General features: G+C 42.6%; 2 protein-coding genes across 7 annotated transcripts in view; one reads left to right on the forward strand and one right to left on the reverse strand.

The window, feature by feature from the left end:
- IGSF22 (immunoglobulin superfamily member 22) overlaps positions 1-2605 on the forward strand; it is a 64959-nt gene extending 62354 nt beyond the window's left edge. For all 4 annotated transcript variants that reach the window (XM_061610198.1, XM_061610199.1, XM_061610197.1 and 1 more), the window contains one exon: positions 2263-2605. In XM_061610198.1, coding sequence (XP_061466182.1) covers positions 2263-2330 — 68 coding nt within the window. In that variant the 3' untranslated portion in view covers positions 2331-2605. The remainder of the gene's footprint in view (positions 1-2262) is intronic.
- A 4505-nt stretch (positions 2606-7110) lies between these two features.
- TMEM86A (transmembrane protein 86A) overlaps positions 7111-23160 on the reverse strand; it is a 59847-nt gene continuing 43797 nt past the window's right edge. The window contains exons 3-4 of one of the 3 annotated variants that reach the window (XR_009760599.1): positions 9493-22331; positions 7111-7197 (exon numbers count right to left, since the gene is read on the reverse strand). Coding sequence is in view for 1 of the 3 variants with exons in the window: in XM_061610200.1 (XP_061466184.1) it covers positions 21904-22331 (428 nt within the window). In the remaining 2 variants the exon portion in view is untranslated. Of the gene's footprint in view, positions 7198-9197; positions 22332-23160 lie in introns of those variants that run through there. The other 2 variants (XR_009760600.1, XM_061610200.1) reach the window with 2 other exon arrangements.

Raw genomic sequence — 23160 nt, forward strand, 5'->3', positions numbered from 1 at the left:
TACTAGCCCAAGGAAAAATATGGAATAATTTTATTGTCTCCAGTTGGGGAGAGATGGATTCAATTGAGAAATTTGCCTTCCATTGACCTCAGATTTGTGTATAAACTTGAACAGTTTTCAACCTAGCCCCAAATAAACCAATGCTAGCATTTTAAAATGTATTTAGTATACACCATGGAACAGAGACTGAAATGGAAGGAGACCTAAATTGTAACATCTTTGCCTAACAATTCCCAGGTGTGGCAGCAATGGGAGCTTTCTTCCCATTACAAATAAGCAGTGTGTCCCGTCCCGTCCCCCCCGATTTAGATTGGGATTGTGGCAGGAGGCAAAGGGGTTAAAACTGCTCTCCTCCTCCCCCCCTTCTGATCTGGCTTGGGACAGCTCATGCATGCCAGGGCAAAGACATGAATAACATCAGCTGTCATTTACCCCTTAGGGATTTATTATGTCAAAGGCTTCACAGAACAGATGGGGTTTGAGAGGGAATTTGGAGGGATGGAGAGAGATGGCACATAATATAGGAATGAGTCCTGGGAGAAAAGCATGGCACCCTCTGCCTCTCTCCTGCTGTCTCATATCCTGACTGATTCCCTTCTGCCCCTCTCCTGTCCTTTTCTTCCTCTCCTTCCTGGCATGTGCTTTTCCTTTTTAAAAGATGTTTCCAGTCATGGCTTAGAAAGAAACTGACACAGCACCAATCATTGTATTTGGCTCATATCGTTCCGCATTATTTCTGAATCTGTGGCTGCTGCTTCAGCACAACTGGCTACTGTGAACCAATGCTAGCTTGTAGTTTTGGTTCGGCATTGTCTGCAAAATGGAGAAGTAGCCCAGCCCACAGTCTGCATCATGACTTCAGCAAAAATAACACTGAGGAGGAGAGGGCATGAAGGGCCTCCAATGAAACTGCCTCCCATCAACTCATTACGTCTCTGGAACTAAGAATGGACAAATCTGTTGATTTTGGATTCTCTTGTTTTCTCGTTTTTCCAGTCTTAGGTGCAGTTCTCCACATTTCCTCATCAGTTTTCAATTCTAAAAAACTCATAAAAATTCATCTGCCTTTTTATATGAATTTCTCCTAATGCTCACATTGTGTGTGCAATTTTGACTGATCTACCCATTTTTGCAAGGAATTTCCCCTAATGTATTTTGGTGTTGTTTTCATCAATATATGCATTTTATGCATATTTCCCCCTAATAGATGGGGGGTTTTTTACACATTTTTTGGTTGGGGAGCTGCACTGTAAAATTCGGAGAAATGCAGAGCTATGTTCTGGTTCAAGTATTGTTTTGGGAAGTTTGAATTTCTCCCCATCCCTATCTAAAACAAACTGGACTATTTTTTCAGACAATATATTAAAATTACCTATCTGCATGATGATAAACTTACTGTGCCAGAGCTGTTCAACTAGGTATTAATGGGATCAAGAGAGAACTTAATAGACAACCTACTGGTAATTCACTACTATATAATTAGTTTGAACTGGAGATATGATCATGTGATAACATCAGTTATCTGAAGCAGATGCTGACATATGGGAGTGTCTGTTTTGAATGCTGCATTCAGTTCACAAGTGTGATGACTCATCTTTCCAAAATCCCTGCATGTTTTGAATGTTGAAGTCAGTTCTCAACGTACCTGGTGTCTTCTTCATATGTGTTGCAATGATCCACTCAGCCGCAGGCACCAAGTGGAAAGGACTACAGTCCTCTCCTGGGCCCACTCCCAAATAACAGAAAAACGGGAATCAGCAGTAGCAGCCAGAAAAAGTGAAAACAGTGATTTGTAACATTGCTCACTTGGTAGGGTTACTAGATTCAGACCATGTGAGGGCTCCTGTACCTTTTTACATTCAAGAGAAGTCTCCAACAGGTGTTGCTTCTTCCACTTCTGCAATCCTGTGATAGGAAAAGCCACTCATGGCAGATCTGTGACTCCTATGTGGATCTTAAACAGTGTTTGAATTAAAGGGGGAGCAATTCCTCTTACCTTTTGTGACTGTCTCCTTAGCTACAATTTTGAGAAGGTGGGGGGGAGCATGATTTGCCTGGAAAGAGCCAGGGGATGGGGCTTGTGGATTTCATTAAGGGAACCCCAGTTCCTCTCCCCCCAGACACACTGTGAGACCTGATCTGAACAGTGCAGGAAAAGTACACACCTGTCCTAACAATCTAACAACCCTGAAGAGAGTTTTGCAAGAGTTCAATAACAAACAATCCACCATTTGTTAATATTGTGTGATCTTTCTTTTCTAGACAAAGATGATAAAAGCCTACTGGATTCGGTGACTGACAGCCTGCAAAAGTCAAAACACCTCATGTGAGCAACATACACACAGAAATAAATTTTATATTTGGCTCAGCTTCAGATAATTCAGATGTTTGAGTTTTGCTATGCAAGGCTTAAGAACTATAACTGTGTTAACACTTGTAGCCTGTAACTTAAATATGATGCTGCTGCAAAGTTCATTAACTATCAGCCTTTCAAGAAGGGCTGTAGTTTGCCTTCAAAGCTTTGAGACGACAGAGATATGCGAGTAATAATATTGCCAATACTTAAGAGATCTTTTACCTTGGAAATAAAAGAGAGCCAAATATAGTTTGTTTGTCTTTTTTCTTACCCCACCCATTATCTTTTCTCTTCCACCTAAATTTTGTTCCTACCATTCACCACTGTTAATGTGAATGAAAGTGAGATGGGATGTAGCTTCCATACTTTCCTTTTTATTAGCAGCAACAATAGTATCATCCAGAAACTGCAGTTAGTGAGGAATGCTGCAACACAGTTGCTGACAGGAGTGAGACCCTGTCAACGTATTACATCTCTGCTAAGACATCTGCACTGGTTGCTGATTTGTTACTAGCCAAGTTCAAGTTGGTGTATGAAGCCCTTAACAGCTGGGCAACAGTTCACTTTGCAGATTGCCTTACCCCATAATGTGCCTACTCAGCTGCTTCAATCTACGGAACTGGCACTGGTACAAGTGCCACGTAATATTTCTTCTGCGCTTGTAACAAATTCCTTAGTGTGGCAGCACCTACACTTTGGAACTCCCTGCCTATTGACATCAGGCAGGTACCTTCGCTGTATTCTTTTCAACACCTGCTTAAAACACTTCTGTTTAGGCAAGCCTTTCTCTTTTATTAGCTTGCAGTTAATTTTAATTATGTTTTAAATGTTTTCAGTTGCTTGCTTTTTACTTTTTTTACTGATAATTTTAATATTTTTGCAAACCACTTAGAGGGGTTTATTATAACCAAGTGGTATATACTTTTTAAAACAAACAAACACATATATTTGCTAAAGAGCAAACTGAAATTTGAGAACCCCCAAATGGAGTGCAGGAAGACTAGCAATTTCAACTGCATCTAAATATAAATGTTAATGTAGCATTCCAAAAGCAGAGAAGGCAAAAGATTTTAAGGAGCTATTGCAATAGAGGCAGGGTCCTTGAAATTGTCTTCAGAATAACCTACAGACGTATTTGTCCTAAATGCTTCCAGGTGGGCAGAGAAATCAAAATGGAGTGGGGTGAGTGGGAGACTCTTGGGTGGCAGATCCACCACATCTAAAACCTTGCTGAGTTTGCACTGGCAGGACTGCAGAACAGAAGGTGTGGTGGTGTTCTATCTTCATTTTTTTTACTACTTTTTGGGGGGCTGGTATTTTTCCCTCCCAGACTCTTCCTCCCAATGATCAAGAAAATCAGTATGGAAGCTCCAAATGCTAGCATACTTCTCTCTCCCCCCGCCCCGGTTCTGGGGGGTGTATTGGGGAAAACAAGAGGAATAGATCCCCTGTGTGCCCTTGGCATTGCCCCTTTGCCTTTGTCCCTACCGTTGCCAGGAGAAGCATTGATGGTGGAGGAAGGACAGCCATGAAGGGTTCTACCACTGCAGGGAGCTCTCTGTAGGGATGCTATTCCACTGGCAGATTTCCTTCTCTACCATGGAGATCAAAATCCTTTGATCTCTGGGACATTCTCCCACAGCCAGTAAGATTGCACCCTAAGGGTCATTCATATTTTAAGAATACAATGGTTTCTTACACATTTATACAGCTGAATTTATTTATGTATTGAAAATATTTATACCCTGGTAGCAGCAGCAGCAAAATGTAATTTTAAAAAATGAAGCCTCAGTAGATATTACTAGATGCTCATGTAACTCATTTTATCCTGTGCCTAAACGCAATCGGAGATTACTAGACTAGGGGGCAGAATTCTGCAAACAAGGCCCCACCATTGAAAAGGCCCTGTTACTCAGATCCACCTGCCAAACCTCAGAAGGTGGAGGCACCTAGAGCACAGTGTGCGAGGACAATGGTCACAGTCAGGCAGGTTCATATGGGAGCTGCATGCAAACTCTGCCATGATTTAGTTCTAAATGTGCAGCAATTTAAGCTAAGTTCATCCTGATCTCTCTCTCTTGGTCTCCTGTTCCTAGACTACCAGGATCACTACTGGCCTCATTCTTAATTCCATTCAACATACTCCCTTCCTTTCTTTTAGCCACCCCCATTCCAAGCTTCTGAATGGCTCTTCATGTAAAATGTGTTCTTTATCTTGCTTTCTGCTTTTACAATAATTTAGTTACAACTGTTTCTACAAGTAATACCTTGAAATGTTTGTGCTGTCCTAGTCCCCAACCTTGGCTCTACCTAAATTTCTTATGCCACAGTAAGAAAAGTTGTACCAGCCATGTTGATCTACTATCAGTCTGAAAATGCCTTCAGACTGTCAGTATTTTGCAGGAGTGATTCAATCACATCAGAGTTTCAGATTTGCACATTTAAAGTGGATTAAAGTGCTCTGTTGCCCTAGCAAAACAAATCCACAGAAATAAAAAAAATGGACTCCTTGCAGTTTGGAAAATGATGGGGAAATGCACTGAAAAGTGTGGGATGACCTAATGACTAATGTGGGAACATGTAAACAGCCCGCAAGTGAATCAGGATGGATGCAGGGCAAATGCTCATTGTTGTATAACTTCCTGGCAAACAAATCAGAAAAAAAATCTCAATAAAGACCAGATGTAATCTAACCTCCATGTAAGCTTTGTGCAAGGAAATCAGAATGAATGCTCAATAAATAGATTATCTGGAGGGGGCCTGTATCGCAAAAAAATGTTAAGCTAGAGCAATTGGAGCCAATTTACTACCAGAGACTTCATTCCACTACCAAACTCTCCAATGTATTTGGTACGTGGACCCAGCTGAATGAAATTCTTGGCAACATTAACTCATTAGCGTCTGGGCACATTCCTTTTAGCTACATTCTAAGCAAATTCTTTAAGGATTTGGGTAGTCATGGTTGCTTTCAAGCATGTAGAACTGCAGTTATAAACCATTTAGCACATATCTATATAGCTGAAAGCCCACTGGAGACTAGGCAGTTGCCAGCCCGTGAACTGATTTTAGAAGGTGTAATACTTGTCCAATGGAAATTCAGGGACTGACCTTTCATTTCCTGAGTCCTATTCATTTTATTGTGCATTAAACCACAAAATGAAAATTCATTCAGCAACAGCATGGAGTGTTATCATGGCAACATACAAGCTGAAGAATTGGAGCAAATTTGCACATTTTGTTGACATATACCTCACATGCTTTTCATAAATCAGAATGGACATCAGACCAAGGCTCTGGACTGCTACACTACTGCTATCATACTATTTGTATACAACCATGTCTTGGTGTTCACACGCTCACTCACAGCCCAAGGGGGCAGGGTACAGATCTTCCCTCAATAACTGCATATGGAACCGTCCTTAGAGGGGCAACTATTAGGGTTGCTCACAATGTTTTTCAGCTGTCAACTGATGTGCCAATGAGAGCAGGGATGGGGAACCTTCTTCAGCCCGAGGGCCCCATTCTCTTCTGGGCAATCTTTCAGGGACCACATGCTAGTGGTGGGCAGGGAGAGAGGCAACAGTTGGTGGAGCAATTAACACAAATTTTATTTTTGCATAGTAGGCTAGTTGCTACACACAGCCATGCACCCCTCCATCCAGGCAAGCATGGAGTCATTATCAGAGTTCAAGGACACATTCTAGCCAGGCAAAAACACTCAAGGGGGGGTACAAGTCTGGGGAGGGTGTGTGGCCTGGAGAAGTGTCCCAAAGAAAAGATGAAGACTCTTGGATGCCACATTTGGGGGGCCCGGCCTGAGGTGTCCCACCTCCTGACTTAAAATATAGAGATGTGCTTTTACAGATTGCAGGATTCATTAATTAATTCATTATATTTTTATCTCTCCCTCTCAAAGGAGACCAGGACAGCAAAAAAATACAATTTAAAATTAAATACAAATATATTTAAAACATTTACAAAGACTAAAAACCATCTAGCAACATTTAAAAACATTTAGAACATCAAAAACGTTTTAAAAGCAATCACATACCCTCACAGTTATTAATTTCACTGTTACCATGGGCAGTATCTCTCCACCATCAAACGCCTGGGTATACAGAAATGTTTCCAAATTTCTCTTGAAATGCAATAATGAGGGAGACAGGCACTCTTCACCAGGGAGGGCATTCCACAAGTGGGGAACCACCACCAAGAAGGCCCTGTCATGGCTTAATGCCAACCGGGCAGCAGCCAGAGACAATCAGGCTCTGCAACTAAAGCAGGTGTGGGCAACTAGATCTAGCCAGTGGGCTGAATACTAACCTCCCACACCCCCTGCAGATCAAGTCTGACAGGTGGGTGGTGCTGATCAGTTGATTGTTACTAAAGGGTGTGAATTAGGGCTTATCCAGGAAATTAAAAACAACACCGGGAGGGCCGGGATCTCAATCATCGCAGAGTGCAGGACATGGAATAAAGGGCTCAAGTTGCAGGAAGCCAGATTTTGACTGGACATCAGGAAAAACATCCTAACTGTTAGAGCCATACGACAATGGAATCAATTACCTAGAGAGGTAGTGGGCTCTCCAACACTGGAGGCATTCAAGAGGCAGCTGGACAGCCATCTGTTGGGAATACTTTGATTTGGATTCCTGCATTGCGCAGGGGGTTGGACTCGATGGCCTTGTAGGCCCCTTCCAACTCCACTATGATTCTATGATTCACCCACCTGGATTTCTTACCATTTTCATGCTAGTCCTTACTCAGCAGCAGTAGCCCCATGTGGATCATGAAGGGGGGGAAGTGTTGCTGTGTGAGGATGTCTCTTCACTTTTTGTTTTCTAGACACAAAAATGGGAGATGGCAGCAAATTCTGTTAGGATAACAGAAGTGGATGGCATCCAAAGTAACAGGGTCAGGAAGGGGGGGGGAGAACCCCAGGATGTCAAAAGGAAGAAACGTGGTAATGAAATTCCAAAGGAATGTCACTATGACAAATAAACATGAAAATGAATCAGGTGGTCACTGTGTAGAGTCACAGTTTATTTGTCATAGTGACATTTTTGATTATTGGATAGTTTTATACAGAATTTCTACATTCGCCCCTGAAGAAGGCAGTGATTGTCTTGCTGAAATTCGTTGGGCAGTTTTTCTTGATATTTTTAATAAATCCTTTGGAATTTCATTACCACGTTTTTTCCTTTTGACATCCTGGGGTTCTCCCCCCCCCCTTCCTGACCCCAGCAAATTCTGTTAACCAAAATCTACTGAGCAGTACAATGGGCGACTATTTGCCATTAAAGTTTTTTTTTAAAAAAAAGAATCACAAAATTACACATGTATGGATGTTGCAGGCATTACATAGTAGGTGTCTATGACACACAACCACATATATTATCATTTATTTGTTTATTACATTAATAAACAATGCCCTTCTGTCAAGGCACTTAAAGTATTTCACAAATGAAAAGAGTGACTTATAATTTAATAGACAGAGGCAAATAAACAAATTAAAATACCATTGCCACTGCATCAGGCAGTTTTGGGAGCAGGAGGAGTCAATTGGCAGTTACCCGGCTGAGCTGCTAGAGAGGGCCTTATGGTCTCACCTCTCCCTCCAAGGTGAAATGACTGCCAATGGAGAGAGTTCTAGGAGAACAGCCAAATGGTCATTTGTTTTAGCTGCAATGGATGAGGTCATTGAGGGAGAAATTGCACTGTACTAGTGACATATATTGCAGATTTCTTCATATAATAAGAAAATGTGATACCAAAGTCTGGGGCCTATCAGGTTGCAGATGCACACACGTGGAAAGTCAGCCATGAGGCCTTCCTTTTCCAGTGGTAGCTGCTTGCATTCCCAGCAATCCCAAACCACCTCCACCTCTTGGTGACCAGAGAGATTAGCCAGGAAAACAAATATCCTGATGGGCAGCAACATTGTGCAGTTCACTCAGTTTGGCTTCCAATGGGCCTAGCAACCAAACACTTGCTCTTAGGAAAACACAAAATAAAGCTGGAACAACCTCTGCATCAATAGTGTAGAATTCTTTTCATGGCAAGGGCCACTTTCCCTTCTGGGCAACCTTTTTTTTGGGGGGGGGCATGACAGTGGGTGGCACTAGAGGCAAAAATGGGTGGAGCAATTAATGTAAATGCTACTTTTGCAGAATAGTCTGGCTTTATACACACACACAAGTAAGGGGCACTGTCAGAGTTCAAGGACCTGTTCCAGCTACTCAAAAACACTCCATGTGGGTGGAAAGGAAGGCCAGTGAGGGCTGTGGCATGGGGAGAGGGGATGTGGCTGAGCAGACGGTGTAGCCTTGGGAGAGTCCTGTGAACCAGATGGAGGGGCCTGAAGGACCACCGTTGGGCCCTGGGCCTGAGGTTCTCCAGCCTGCTCTACATTCTGAAGTTTCAGAGAACTGAAAACACTTCGAACCATCATATTCCTGTGAGCAGAGCCAGCCTAAAACATTTTTCTGCCGGAGGCAGAACAGCCAATTACACCAGCCTCCTGCAAGTCAAGGTTCATATTGTGCCTGTGTTATTTTGGTACCTGAGGCAGAAAACCCCACAGGTGCCTCTCACGGCAGTAAATCTGCAACAAGAATACATTAAATCACTCTCAATTTGCTTCTTTTTCATGACACCCAAAATAAATGGCCTGAGGTGGCTGCATCATCCTGCTGGTCCTAACTAAGAGCTGCCGTTCATTAAAGCTGGACTTCCTCTGGTTTTAACAGAAGCATGGCCTAACAAAGTAACAGCAGCAAAAAGTCCGCCAAACATGTTAGCCCTTCGGCCAGTGAGTTTTTAAATTTTTATTTTTTTCTACTTTAGTTATATCCATACACAGTGTTTTACATCAAAAAAAGAAATGCACACAACAGAACATTCTCCAAACGGAAAAGAAAACAAACTGAACATGAAAAGATCCTTGTACTGTATCTGTTTCTTGCTTCTGAGTTCATATTAATTTAGGTTTCTTGCAGCCTTTTGAGATCTATGATCTATTTTTATGTTACTGCTTTCTGTGTAAACTGCGGGGGTCAATATAAAAGGTCTGATTCCCTGTTTGAAGAATAGCAAAAACATTGTTGGTTAGCGAAAAATGATAATTTGCCACTCACTAGATGAGGTTTGATGTAAATTGAGTCCAATTTGATTGATACTGGGAAATATTAATCCTCTGAAGCCAACATTCTATTTGGAGTGGTGCTACGGATAAAATAATGCAAATGCATCCTATGCAATCTCTATTACATTATCAAACATAAATGGAAAAGAATGGTGCAATTCTTGTTATCCAAAACCTCTAATTATTCACTGCATACCCAACCCCAGTCATATGCAACTCCATGTCCAAGGGCTGCTTTCCATTCAAACTACAAACCACAGATGTACAGCCATCTCCAAACACTCTGTATGATGTCACAAGACAGTGCTGCTCCATCTTTTGAACTCTGAGGCTCTCCTAAACTTACTGTGCAGTCTGCACTCCCAGGACACCAGCAGCCTTATCTTCTGCAGCCTAGTGCATAGAATCCTTGAGCATGTATAAATGCAGTTCACTGCCACGTGCATAAGGATCAGAGGGCTGGCAGACTAATTGTACACAGCCTGCCATGAGAAGAGGGCCAGAAGCAGCCCCACCTCCAGCCACCTGAGAAAGCAATCAGGAAAAGGAGGAGCTACCTCCTGCCTCCTCAAGATCCACTCCTCCTTTGGAGTTGGGCACTCCCTTTCGATGGTGGTGGTGGAACTGTCCCACAGTTGGGAGAACCACTATCATGAGAATGTTTCATCTTAATAAATTATACAGCCCAGTGGAAAAGCACAATCCATTGCATCTTGTTTTCTAGGAAACCTGGTGCAACAGATAAATCCAATATCACCTGTTTCTTTCCCCAACATTTTTAACAGCAATTGTGTACTTCTGAACACACTGTTGATTTTGACAATAGACTTTTCTGCAAGGGTTTACCTCTGTGGGTCAATGCTCATTTGAAATTCAATTTGACCAGCACATTTTAGAGCCTACACAGAAAAATCTGGGTGGGGGGCTGGAAGTGCCACTATAATTTGTTTGTTAGTGATTTGGTGCAGTTTTATTTATTTATTTATTTGTTTGTTTGTTTATTTATTTATTTATTATTTGATTTATTATTTGATTTATATCCCACCCTTCCTTCCAGCAGGAGCCCAGTTATAAATGTTCCTACTATAGTGTACCAAGATTAACATTTGGAGAGACAGAAGTCCTGTGGTATTTGATCATTATGGTTTCCATGTGCTAGATAAGCTGGTTTCACCTTGGCTTTGCACCTCTGGTCAAAATCCAGATATGTTAACCATAGGTGAAAGGTCCTATTCACAGATTACCTTTTTATGGTAATTTCATCAGATCCATTTCATGCATCTGATGAAATAGACTCCAGTGGACTCTTGTCCATGAAAGTGTATGCCATAATAAATTTGTTAGTCTTTAAGGTGCTATGTGACTCTTGGTTGTTTACCTTTTTATGGACACCTAAGCTGTTTTAAATGGATTTTGTCCAAAATTAAAACCAAGGATGGTATTCATGCTAGTCCTAATTAGAGTAGGCCCACTAAAGTTAATATATATGATTAACTTAGGCTCATTAATTTCCATGGGTCTACTCTGAGTAGGACTTGGTTACATACAACCCCAAGGTACAGACTGCTTTTTTTCTCCTTAGAGTGTTAATTTATGTTTGCTTTAAACCTACTATTTAGTATAGAACCTCAGTACTTACAAATACTGGCGGTTGCATTCATTCAATCTTTTTTTTTTTTCAAATGCTTATCCAAATCAAAGTGGTATTTACAGATACTGGATTTACAAACAATTGTGCAAGATTTAAAAAGTAACACTGTGGTTTGATGTAGCATAATAATAGTGCTTATATACCTGCTTCCCCTTTGGAAGGGATGCAGAACCATCAATTGTTCCTCACACCACCCCTTTGAGGTAGATAGATAAGCATTACTATTAATTCAACTTTTTGCTAACAGAGGAAAAGATACAGAAAACCAGATCCTCTGCTGGTACTACAAGCCAGCAAAGCTCCTTCAACTTTAAGGGGCACTACTTCACTTTCCTGAAGCACCCAACTGTCACAGTTCAGTAAGGATAATCTGTGTGCAGAAGCAGCTGTCCACACACATAGCAGACACAAATGCTTGTACAAATCTGCATGCACATCCCCCTGCATGTTGCAATGCTGAATGAAGCCCCATTAAACCTGCAAGAGATCTCTTCTGATGCACCTGGGAATGCACATCCCTTTACAGAGCTACCAGCTGTAATGTACATCTAGTTGTGTGCTTAAGTGACTTACATATACGCAAAAGCCAGATTCACAGATTTTATGTAGACCTGAGCTTATTTTCCTGCCTTTCCACAATGGAAGTATTTTTCCTCTTTCTCCGTAAAGCCCAGTGATCACATTGCAAATAGCCATGATGTCAAATCCAAATAAGAGCCCTACAGTGCTCATATGTAAATGGCATGAGAAGTAATGGAAGAGAGATGGAGAAAAGCCTGATTTTTTCCCCCTGAGGGTTTTAAAATACTACAAGCCAGCAAAGCTCCTTCAACTTTAAGGGGCACTACTTAACTTTCCTGAAGCTGTGGCCCTGCTGGCCAACTTAAAATATTAATTTTTTTAGCATGATTTCCTTCGTTGCTGTCACACACACACCCATGCATTTTATTCATACTCTTCTTAACCTACCATTATTAGTAAAAAAGACTCTCCAGTCTGGAGAAACAAGCACCCAGAGCAGGTTATGCATGACCTCTTGGGGGATAAAACATCAGCTTCAGCTCTGCTTGTCCTATTCACTTTGCTGATGAGGAGAGGGAAGAAAAGGGGGCCTGAGATGAGTTTCCTGCACAGCCTAAATACAGGACTAGTAATGTCCAGTGGACAGTGCAGGAGTGCCACGCACACATTCCTTTCCAAACCTACACATCACCCTTTTGCAGGTATGGGGTCCATTCCAAAGTGGGAGTCTGAAAGCAGAAGGAAGTTTCTGGAATGTTACCTCCTGTTTTCTGAATCATAAAACAGAAGAGTTAGCAAGCAATTCATGGAACACTTTTACATCATTTCTTCTTGAATCCTGAATCCAGGGCAATCTGTAACTAGTAATCTTGGGGGATGGGCTTCAAATGCAATCGACAAAACTGAGCTAAGAGAATTTGCCAGATAACTTTTCCCTCACATTTATTTGAGCTCTGCAACAGATAAACAAGGGGAAATGGCAAAATGGCCAGACATAATTGCCTACCTGATAGGCAGTTGCCTACCCTTGATAATTGCCTACCCTTGACTCAACAGCCTAATATTTAAAATGATTAAAACAGGCAAGCTATGCAAAGTAATATTTGTAAAGGTGCAGGAAGCTAATCTGCCTCAAAGAAGGGTGGAAACCATAGGGAGATTATGGAAACAGAGTAATGTGCAAAAACAAATCCTTTATTTAGGATTGTTTTCTTCCAAAAAGATTTTTTTTAAATAGTAATAAAAAAGTTTATCCAAAAGCAACTGGTAGGCTTATTAATTAAGGCTGCCTATACTTTAAAAGAGCCAGGAGTTCACTACCACTATTGTCAATACAGATTAAACTGCCACAATCTTAAAATGCATTACAGTAATGCTTTCCATTATATTGGTTCTTACCTAATGACTAGCGTGCAAACAAAGCACTGTGTTGCTCATTTAGTCAGTAGTAACCCCACATGATGCCAACAAAATCACAACACAAGCATAAAGGAAACAAATGTGCACAAAAAGGGAAGTGCCATTTTACAAGAAATTACTCAGAAACTGTATGGAGCCAAACCATTTGAACTCACCATCTGTTAGCATCAAATTGCTGTTCTGAACCCTGTTTAGGGAAGAAGAAATAAACCCAAGAACTGTCTTCCAAATAATATTTAAATACTATTTCAGCAATCTTTCTACATCCCACCCCATCTCACCCCCAAAACACCAGATGTTAATATTTCTTCCAAATTAGTTTTTGCAGAGTAGGAAGGAATTTGTAAAAAAAAGTACACAGAATTGCAGGGGATCCCCTTCAATTCTATAGGACAGCAGAGTTCATATTGGGTCTGTCCATGCAGGCAACATGAATAAAGATGCCAACTGGTTAAATCCTTTTGCTGCTCTTTCACCCTAACCAGACACAATTTTCCCCATGAATGAAATGCTTACAATATTATGCAACAGCATTAAAGCCAAGAGATTATACATCTCTATGGGCCCATCCAAACTCACCCAGATAAGCCACATTTTCCCATCAGACTTTTCCAACAGCATTGCCAAAGTCTCCCCAGGTTGGTTGTTTTTTTTAAGGATTGTCCCCTTTTCTGCCCTTTCTGGGTTCCTGATTCCTTTTAACAGCAATGAAACAGGCAGCCATTCAACAGGTACTAAGGTGACAGGAGCCACAACAGGAAGAAAAACAGTAATAACCATACATTTTCTCTCTTAGACATGTTGGTATTTCTCTAATTAAAGTTCAACACATTTTTAAAATGCTGCGGATTTAAATTTTAAAAATTAAAAAATATAATTACATGCAAATGCCTGTTCAGATTTAGAGCAGATTATAGTGAACATTAGGAGAAGCTTTAACGGTAAGAGCTGTTTGACAATGGAACAAACTGTCTTGGGAGGTGGGTGACCTCTCCTTCTGTGGGAGTGTTTATGCAGAGGCTGGATAGCCAGGGACGTTATAGTTGCATGTGCATTGCAGATCCTGTGTTAAGCAGGGGGTTGGGCTAGATAACCTCCAAGGTCCCTTCTAACACCACAGTTCTATCTCAAAGGCAGCTGCTTCTGGTAATGTGTTTGAGTTTTCTGCATATATTGTTCTATATCCCATTTTAATGTAGTATACTACATGCAAAATAATATTTTTTAAAAAGAGCTATCCTTGTTTTTCTTGTTTTACCATTATTTCTTCCCAAACCTCAATTTTTCTGTTTTGGCCAATGTTTCAAGCAATGAAAGCCCTTCTTTCTAAATATTTTCCCCATCATAAATGCAAATAAAAAATAAAGTACATCCTTTCTGATGAAGGTATTAACAGCAGCAGCACATTACTAGGAACTATTTCAAACAGGCTCTTTTTTAATGGTAGTCTGGTTGCCAGATCAAACTGAGAAAAGAAGGTGGTGGAGCTATCCTATAAGAAGTTTCTGAGGCCTGTGGAATTGTGATGGCCTGAAATGAAAAAAAGTGGCCATCTGTTCTGTTCTGGTGCTCTCTAAAATAAAATAAGTTAAAGTAAATGATTTCTGGCAACAGTGCTAAGGGAGGAAAAGCCTCTTCACCAGTGAATGCAGTAGGGAAGCGATAGGTATGAAATCTGCTTAGCATCTGGATAAACAAGCTGATGGTGCTTGCCAGCAAACAGCAAAGGAGCTTTCAATTATGACTTAATGCCCATTGGTGAATTTTTATGCAGTATTTACAATGGGCAGCCTGAAAAGCCCTCAACCTAAATATAATGGAATGAAATTCAGCTGACAACCATACTCCCTAGGGTACTTCATCAGAGTGAGGCATTTTCCAGAGGGAGGCTACTGATGCTGATGGAGTGGTACAAGAAAGGGGGGAAGAGGTCAGTGCATGGGGGTGCATTGCATGGGGCAGGAACCCTGCTTACACAAGCTGAATTATATTTCTCAACTCTGTGATTTCAGAGCCCTTCTGAAACAAGCAGCTAACTTGGGTAATATTAAGGTTGGATAGGATCACTGTCCTCATGCTGCAAACAAAGCAAGAATTTTTTGAACCTCACGTCCCCCCCATTTGTTGCTTGTGGAACTCTCTGCATACCACGCCATGGTCTCTAAAATCAACATGGTACTAAAATGAAGAGAGTAGTGAGCAGTAGATTCCAGAAGAACAAGAGATTGAGCAATTAGTATATCAAGATCGCATCTTATTGCGGAGAATGCATGTTACTCAGACCCAAAAGGACCCCTTAAAAGAGCAAGTCATTAAGACCACCCAGATGTTTTATTCACATCTGTGTGAAGTGCTTCTTGCTTCAATCATGATAGTAAATCCTTCTTTTTGCCAGAATGCTCATTCGCTTTTCCAGTGCTTCTCCTTCTCTTTCACACCATCCTTAACAACAATCAGTTGTTCATATAAATAGCATGAGAGACACAAACTCATATACTATATATGAACATGTTAATTGAGACTGTGTGCTTTACCAGGTTCAGGCAGCAAAACTCTAATTCAGAATGGAATACAATTAGTCAGCCAAGTAATTTTCCTTGGATCAGGAAAAAAATGCAATGGGACTTCCCCCCTTCTCCTCTCCCTGTGCACCCCCTAAATCTCTTGTAGGGGTTCCCCAAAACCTCCGAGGCAGATTTGGAGAGGGAGTAGGGCATGCACAGGAGAAGATGGGGAAGTCCCTTGCACTAGTGGTCATCCTTGTGCTGATGGCAGGCGGTAGAATACCACCTATAATATAAACAGTCAGGTAAGAGAGCAACATAGCCTCCAGGCAGATAAAAGATTTCCCAGCATACTGCCCTGAAACACGACCTTCTACGTGTTCAATCATATCCATGCGACAACCCACATAATCCCGGATGTAGTCAAGGCAGGGTGCAATCCAACACCCGACATACAGACTACATTCAGATGCAGAGCTGCCATTCTGCTGACCGGGTGGGAGGGCTACCCACAGGGCAGCCCTCATGCTCTTGGAGGCTCTACAGGGGCCACTGTCCTGCCAGCAACGTTTTGGTGGTGGGGCCCTGAAACGGGGCAATTTGCTGGCATGAGGGGGGCAGGACCCTAAGCCCCACAGGACCCTAAGCCCCTTTGTAGAATTCTGGTTACCCCCACCTCAAAAAAAGATATTGTAGAGCTGGAGACAGTTCAGAGCAACTCACATGATCAAGGGGCAGAAGCAACTCCTCGGTGAAAAAGGGTTGTTGCATTTGGGGCTGTTTAGTTCAGAGAAAGGCGAATAAGGGAAAATACATTAGAGATGTATAAGGTTATGGTGTGGAGAAAGTGGATAGAGCGGTGTTTTCCCCCCTCTCTTATCATAGTAGAACCTGGAGCCATGCAAAAAAGCTGAATGTTGGAAGATTCAGGACAAGCAAAAGAAAGGACTTCTTCACACATCACAGAGTAGAACTGTGGGATTCACTGCTACAAGCAGAGCTTGGAAAAGTTACTTTTTTGAACTACAATTCCCATCAGCCCCAGGCAGCATGGCCACTGGATTGGGCTGATGGGAGTTGTAGTTCAAAAAAGTAACTTTTCCAAGCTCTGGACTCAGCCTACAAGATATAGAAATTGGCTACCAACTTGGATGGCTTGAAAAGGGGGATTAGACCAATTCATGGAGGATAAGGCTATTGGTGGTTACTACCCATAATGCCTATGTCCTACCACCAGGATCAGAGGCACTGTATCTCTCTGTTGCAATACCAGTGCTGGGGAGTACAAGTGAGGAGAATGCTGTTGTGCTCAGGTCCTGCTTGCAGGCTTCTCGTATGGTTGGCCAGGGGGAGAACAGGATGCTGGATTAGATGGGCCTTTGGCCTGATCCTGCAGGACTCTTCTAATGTTCCAGGATGAATCCCCTCCCATTGACTACAAAAAGAGCATGGAAACGGGGGGGGGAGGGAGGTAAAGAGAAAGATAAGGAGCTCCACTCACCTCCTGTTCTGGCCACAGACAGCAGGGTTGGAAAGTGGCGACACCTTCACAACCATAGGACTCATCTGCCTGTCCTGGATTATTACATGCCAAGTCTAAAAGACCAGTCTGTTTCAAAGCAAAATATGCCATAGTACGGGCGCTGGGTTGTTGCTGTTGCTTCAGATGGGATTCTGGATTAGAAATGAACCTCTGCTAAACTCTAGGTATGTATCAGGGAACCTCAGGCCTATGGGCTAAATGCAGTCCTCTAGGCCTCTCCGTTTGGCCTTTGAGGCTTTCACCAGGCAGCACCTCCTCCCCAGGTCCTGCCCCCTTACTGCCCCTCTCCATGCCACCCTTGAGTGCTTTTGCCTGGCTGGAACGTGGCCTTGAACTGTCATAATGTCTTTTGCTTGCCTAGATGGAGAGATTTCTGCCATTTTCAGCCATAAGGGTTACATAGGATGCTCCACCTCTGGCCATGCCCACCACTGGCATGTGTCCCTGGAAGGTTGACTATGAGGCAGTGAAAAAAGTTCTCCATTCCTCCAGCCTGGCAGAATACAACAGTGTCACAGTATGACAGACAGGCAAGCTTGTGAATCAGCAAGGATGCAACCATGTTTTCCCAATCAGGGCCAGCCCTTCCACTAGGCCTAGTGAGGTGACTGGTAGATGGGGGGGAGCAGCTGCCACAGGAACCCTCCCACTCCCTTTGAACTACTGCCCTCAGGTGAGGTGGAAGATGCTGTCTTGTTGACAGTGCTGATATAAGGCTGAAGACACACCACCTGCTCCAAAAGCAGCCAGACCATCTTCTCTCACTTTGGTTTAAAATGTGTTTGCCCATAGCTGGACACATCTCCCTTTCCTGCTGTTGATCTCAGACCTATTAGGACTGTCCAGAGCAAAACATTGGGCCAGTCACTGTCTCTACCCAACCTACAGCAAAATGTTTTCATTGGCCACACCACAGAGTGGCAACGAGTTGATCTACCAAACAGTTTTGATTTCAGCTTCAAGCTGCTTTCATGGAGAAATGTAATGGAGCTACATTTCCCCAGGGTCTGGAGTAAAAAGGGGCGGAGTTTGACTAGCATTGGGTGTCTCCGACTTCAGGAAAGAGCTGGAGACACACTGAAGTCAGCCCAACCACCAGCATGTCCCTACCCTAAGATTCAACTGCCAGTGCAGTTGGATTCTGTATGCTGACTGTAGAGGCCCCAAGCAGCAAAATGCATTGGGATGGCCCAGTTGTCCCTCGCTTGCTTTCACTGTTCCACAGAAGCCTTCCTGGATAGTTGGTAGTTGGCTCATGAGCTTAGTGTAGTATTCAGTGCTGGAGCAGACCAACTGAAGTTAATGGACATAACTGATTTAGGCTCATTAATTTCAATAGATTTATTCTGAGCAGGATTCAGTTGAATACAATCCTTAGTACTTTCAGAGCGAAAGAAAAAGTCTCAAGTCAGACACCCTCACAGTCATCATTGGCACTTCTGGTCTGTAATAGAGCCTGTTTTCTATTCTGACTTCCAATGCAAAATATAGGCAGTTTTAATAGCAATACAAGACAAATGGCGTTCTGTACCCATAGAGAATCATTACCAATGCCAGGTTTCAATGTTTACCTGAAGTTCAGGCTGTGTATAACTTTTAATCTTTTTTCTATCTCTGTGCTCTCAGACTGTTTTGACTGACTTTGAATTTTCTGGTATTTTTCATACCGCAGGTTTAAACTAATAGGCCCTCCCAGGGAATACAGTTCCACAACGCTTCAAGTGGTACAAGCCCAATAATACTTTTGTAATGTGGATACGACCCCTCCGAGTTTCTTCAACTGATTGGCAACGTATTGCCAGAACCGACTGTTAGGGAAAGTCATATAAGCAGCTTCCAACCTCATGACTGAGCACATTGCAAACAATTCAAAGTGTCGTTAACATCCCTGGGAGAAGTAGCTGCTTTTGCCTGTGCAGTCACTACAAGTCAGCCACAGGCACATAGGAAGCTACCTTATACTGAATCAGTCAATGGGTCCATCTAACTCAGTTTTGCCCACACTGACTGGCAGCAGTTCTCTCCTGGGTTTCAGGAAGGAGTCTTTCCCATCCCTAACTGGAGCTGCTAGGGATTTAACCTGGGACCTTCTGCTTACAAAGCAGATGCTCTCCTACTGTGCTATGGAGTTTTCTCAGTGGTTGTAGGAATCATCAGACGCTGAAGAGCCCAGCCCACCTAGATTGTCAGGATAGAAACAGCATCCCCTAACTAGAATTTGAGGACCAGCGTATGCTGTAGACTGTTTCTGAATGACAGAACAGAGGTGTGTGAAAGTTTTATCTAGGGATATTAATGGGGGGTGATGCAAGCAACTTGGCATAAGTAGTGCAACTCTTTCAAGAAGTCACTGCTTAAGAATTGCCTTTAAATAATAAAATAAGGATGTTCTTTTTATGGGGTTCTTCCTAAGTTTTCACAGATAAGCAAAGCAAGGAAAAAAGGTCCACATAGCCAATTTTGCAAGCAAGGGCAGAATTCTTTTGAAAGGATGCAGTAGAAGGAATCCAAAGGTATGCTGTGTATTCTAATTGTTCAGACTAGGGCCACATTCACACCATACATTTATAGCACTATTGTTCCACTTTCAACAGCCATGGCTTCCCACAAAGAATCCTAGGAAGTGTGGTTTGTGAAGGGTGCTAACAGGAGTGCTATTCTCCTCACAGAACTCCAATTCCCCGAGTGGTTTAACAATCAGTCCGTTTTCCCAGGGAACTCTAAGAACTGTTTAAAGTAGAATAATAGTGGAATAAATGTACAGTGCGAACATCGTCTTAAAGTAAATAAACACTTACATTCCTGGGAAGGATGGCTGAGAGGCTGCTAGATACTGCAGACCTCCCTCTCCACTCCATGGGAAAAAGAGAAAGGAAAAAGAAAAGTAGTAAGTAGTAAGGACCCAGCAGGGCGTTGAAAGTGGTGGCTCCTTTGCCACATATTATTCCTCCTCCAACCTCCATAGGATTGCTCTGCCCATGACCTTTACTTACTAGCTTCTACAGAAAACTGAACAGAGAAAAATACATTGTAGTCAGTAAGTACAAAGTCTCCCTTGAAGTCCAACAAACAATCAGGTGGGCAGACACCCAGGGGTCTTCAGACTGATCACTGCAATGCGGTCAAACCAACCCATTTTGCAACTTGAAACCAAAACAAACAGGGAAGGTGCTAATGTGAAACTTTTCCACACCGCACTTCCTTGACAATCTGCTCCATAGTTACTCAGTGCTGACCAAATGAAAATGAATGATTGGCTCAGGAGAGTGGCATGTTGATTGGTCTCTCAGCACTTGGGTGATAGGCTGTACCTCTCAGCACGACCCGCATTGCAGCTGTTGGTGTGAAGGCACCTGCAGATTCTACAGTTGTGGCTACAGGAGGTGGGAAAGTAACACAATTATTAATGTGCACATATACACAGAGACAGGCACATCACACATGCACAAATACATGGAAGCCCATTGGCTTCATTTTAAATAAATATTGTTCCCTGATAAACCACCAAGTCCATAATAGAAACAATGACTTGCTAATGCCTGTTAGAGATCCATAATGTCACTCACGTTCACAGTGACCAGAGGACCTGTGACTGAGCAGGCATCACTGCCAATGCTTCCTCTTTCAATACATGGATTTTGTTTGGGACTTTGGAATGGAAATTGGGAGGAGAAGATGTCCCCAAGCAGGGTCATTAATCCAAGTTCTTCCCAGACCCTTCACATAGCGATGACAGCAGGTCTGACAAGCAGGTGGTTTCCTTGGCCAAAAAATTCAGCCAAGAAAGCAGCTGGTGACTAGACTTTGAGTACACTCGTGATGTTCTTCTGTTTCATGGTTTGGTGCTCTTATTTGAGATTATGCAAGATGGAAATTGACTGCTGGACAAGTTAATTAACTGTGTATCATCACCTGCATTAACTCACACATGCACGTACCCACACACGTATACAAATATTTTCATTTTCCATGGTTCCCCCCAAGCCTGAGAAGATTGTTGCATTTTGTTGTTGCTTTTATGTCTGCAGAACAACAGCTGCTCCACAGGATTCACATTCAGAAGAAAGGCTTTGAATGGCCTATAAATAAATAGTTGTATGAATCTGGACTTCAGACTGATTTCTCCCAGGGACAGCCCAAGCTTTACTACCCACAGAGATTCCCAGAAAGTGTTCATGCCTCTTGTGATATTATTTGGGTCCTGGGACTGCCTTGTGTAGACACACAATTGTTTCACAGTTGTACTGTAACATATGCAAAATGGGGCTTGGTCAGACAGCACCAAGGGTCATTTTCACCTGACTTTGCAGTGCACATTCAATATTGAAGGCAAGGCTCTTAAACGCCAGTATACTGCTTATCCTTTTCTCTCTTTTTTAACGTTGTCCTGAAATGAGCCTTCTTCTTCTGGAATGTTCAGCACCAGTTCCAGTATTATACAACACCACAAAGTAGTAGAGATTCCCGCCCCCCTGCAATGCGCACGAACGCATGCACACACGCACGCACGCACACACGCACACACACAGCTTCCAAATGGAAAAAGGTCAGATATAAGTTCTGTAGGAACAATCTATACTTCCAATGTGGCTTTCAGGATCCAGCAAACTGGACTAGAGGCAAGCCAGCCAAACACTAAAGATAATGCTTCAAAGAAGCAAGATCTGCAATTGCTGATTCAGCTAGAGAATCTGAAAAGTCCTCAAGGATGAGTTGCAGTTTCAGCACTCCCAACAGAGTTTGATGGGCTGCTGGCGCCAACATTTACTTCCTCTTTTTGAAGCTGTCTTCATCCCTACTCTCCACGGCAGAAAGAGCAATGAGCATCTGAGCTGCATAGTAAGTGGCCATGATGATGACCCGTGAATAGGGCACAGGGAAGCAGAACTTGTTGACAGCGATGGTCAGATCCGACACCATGAAGAGCACTGAACCAATGCAAGCCGAAAGCTTGTTCCAAGTCCAAAGGTCGTTGCACAGCTGCACACCTGCCATGGCCCTCCAGCCCATGAAACCAATCAAGGCAATGTAGACAGCTACTAGGTAGGTGAATGGGCCCGAGAGGTAGGAATACAGGAAGGTGTAGGAGAAACTGGACACCAGGGACATCACAAGGCCAACTTTCAGGTCTAAAGGCTTCATCCCAAAGGCTGAGGAATACATGATATGTGTGATGGCGAACATCAACAAACCTAAGGTAAGGGGAAAGCAAGAAAATCTGAATGAACTGGGGGGACAAAGTGGCTAACATATATTACCACAGCCATTTCAGAGCAATGCCAAGCAAAAGTATCACTGAAAATACTGTTTGCATGAGCAACAAATGGTTTCCTCTTAAATATTAGGGTGCAAATTTAGAAGGAATGATGGCTGGTCTGCCTTGGTTCACAAAATTCAAATAATACATGCGGCATTATGTAAAGCACAGGCAGATGGTTAGAGATGTTAGTAATAACCTCTTAACTGTACCACAATGATTGAGAAGACACATACTTTTAAGTTAGTAGCCTTATGATCAGGGTGGATTTCTGCTGTGAGGGTGCTAGAGTAGCTCCATCGCTAAGCAGAAGCAGTTTTTAAGTGCTCCTTCTAGACTAGTTACCTGTGTTGCTGGAGAGCAGCTGGTTGTACTGAACAAAAGGAAAGTTTCATTTGTAAATTTCAGGGGTGAGGAACACTAAACTAGATATCCCAGAACTGGCAGCACTCTTAAGGCTTTGCTTCAGTGTTTGTTTCAAAACACAGAGAGCCCAATGTTGGAGAATTCCTGTCGTCTTTCAGGCTTTCTTTTTCAGATACAAGTAACATAGGGGGGAAACCGACAAAGAACTTCTGAAGCTTCTGAAAAAGAAACGTCAAGCCAGGCTTTGACCATCTATGGTCCCCCAGGCTGGGCCTTCAGAATCTCTTTTACACATTATCTGCTTTTAGCCTTCCTAAAACAACAAACCAAGGCAGGTGGCCTCACAGTTAGGTGTTCCTCACCTACCTCTTTTCTTTTTCTCCAGTTCATCCAGAATG

This window comes from Rhineura floridana, chromosome 2 (assembly GCF_030035675.1).
Source record: "Rhineura floridana isolate rRhiFlo1 chromosome 2, rRhiFlo1.hap2, whole genome shotgun sequence".
NCBI lineage: Eukaryota > Metazoa > Chordata > Lepidosauria > Squamata > Rhineuridae > Rhineura > Rhineura floridana.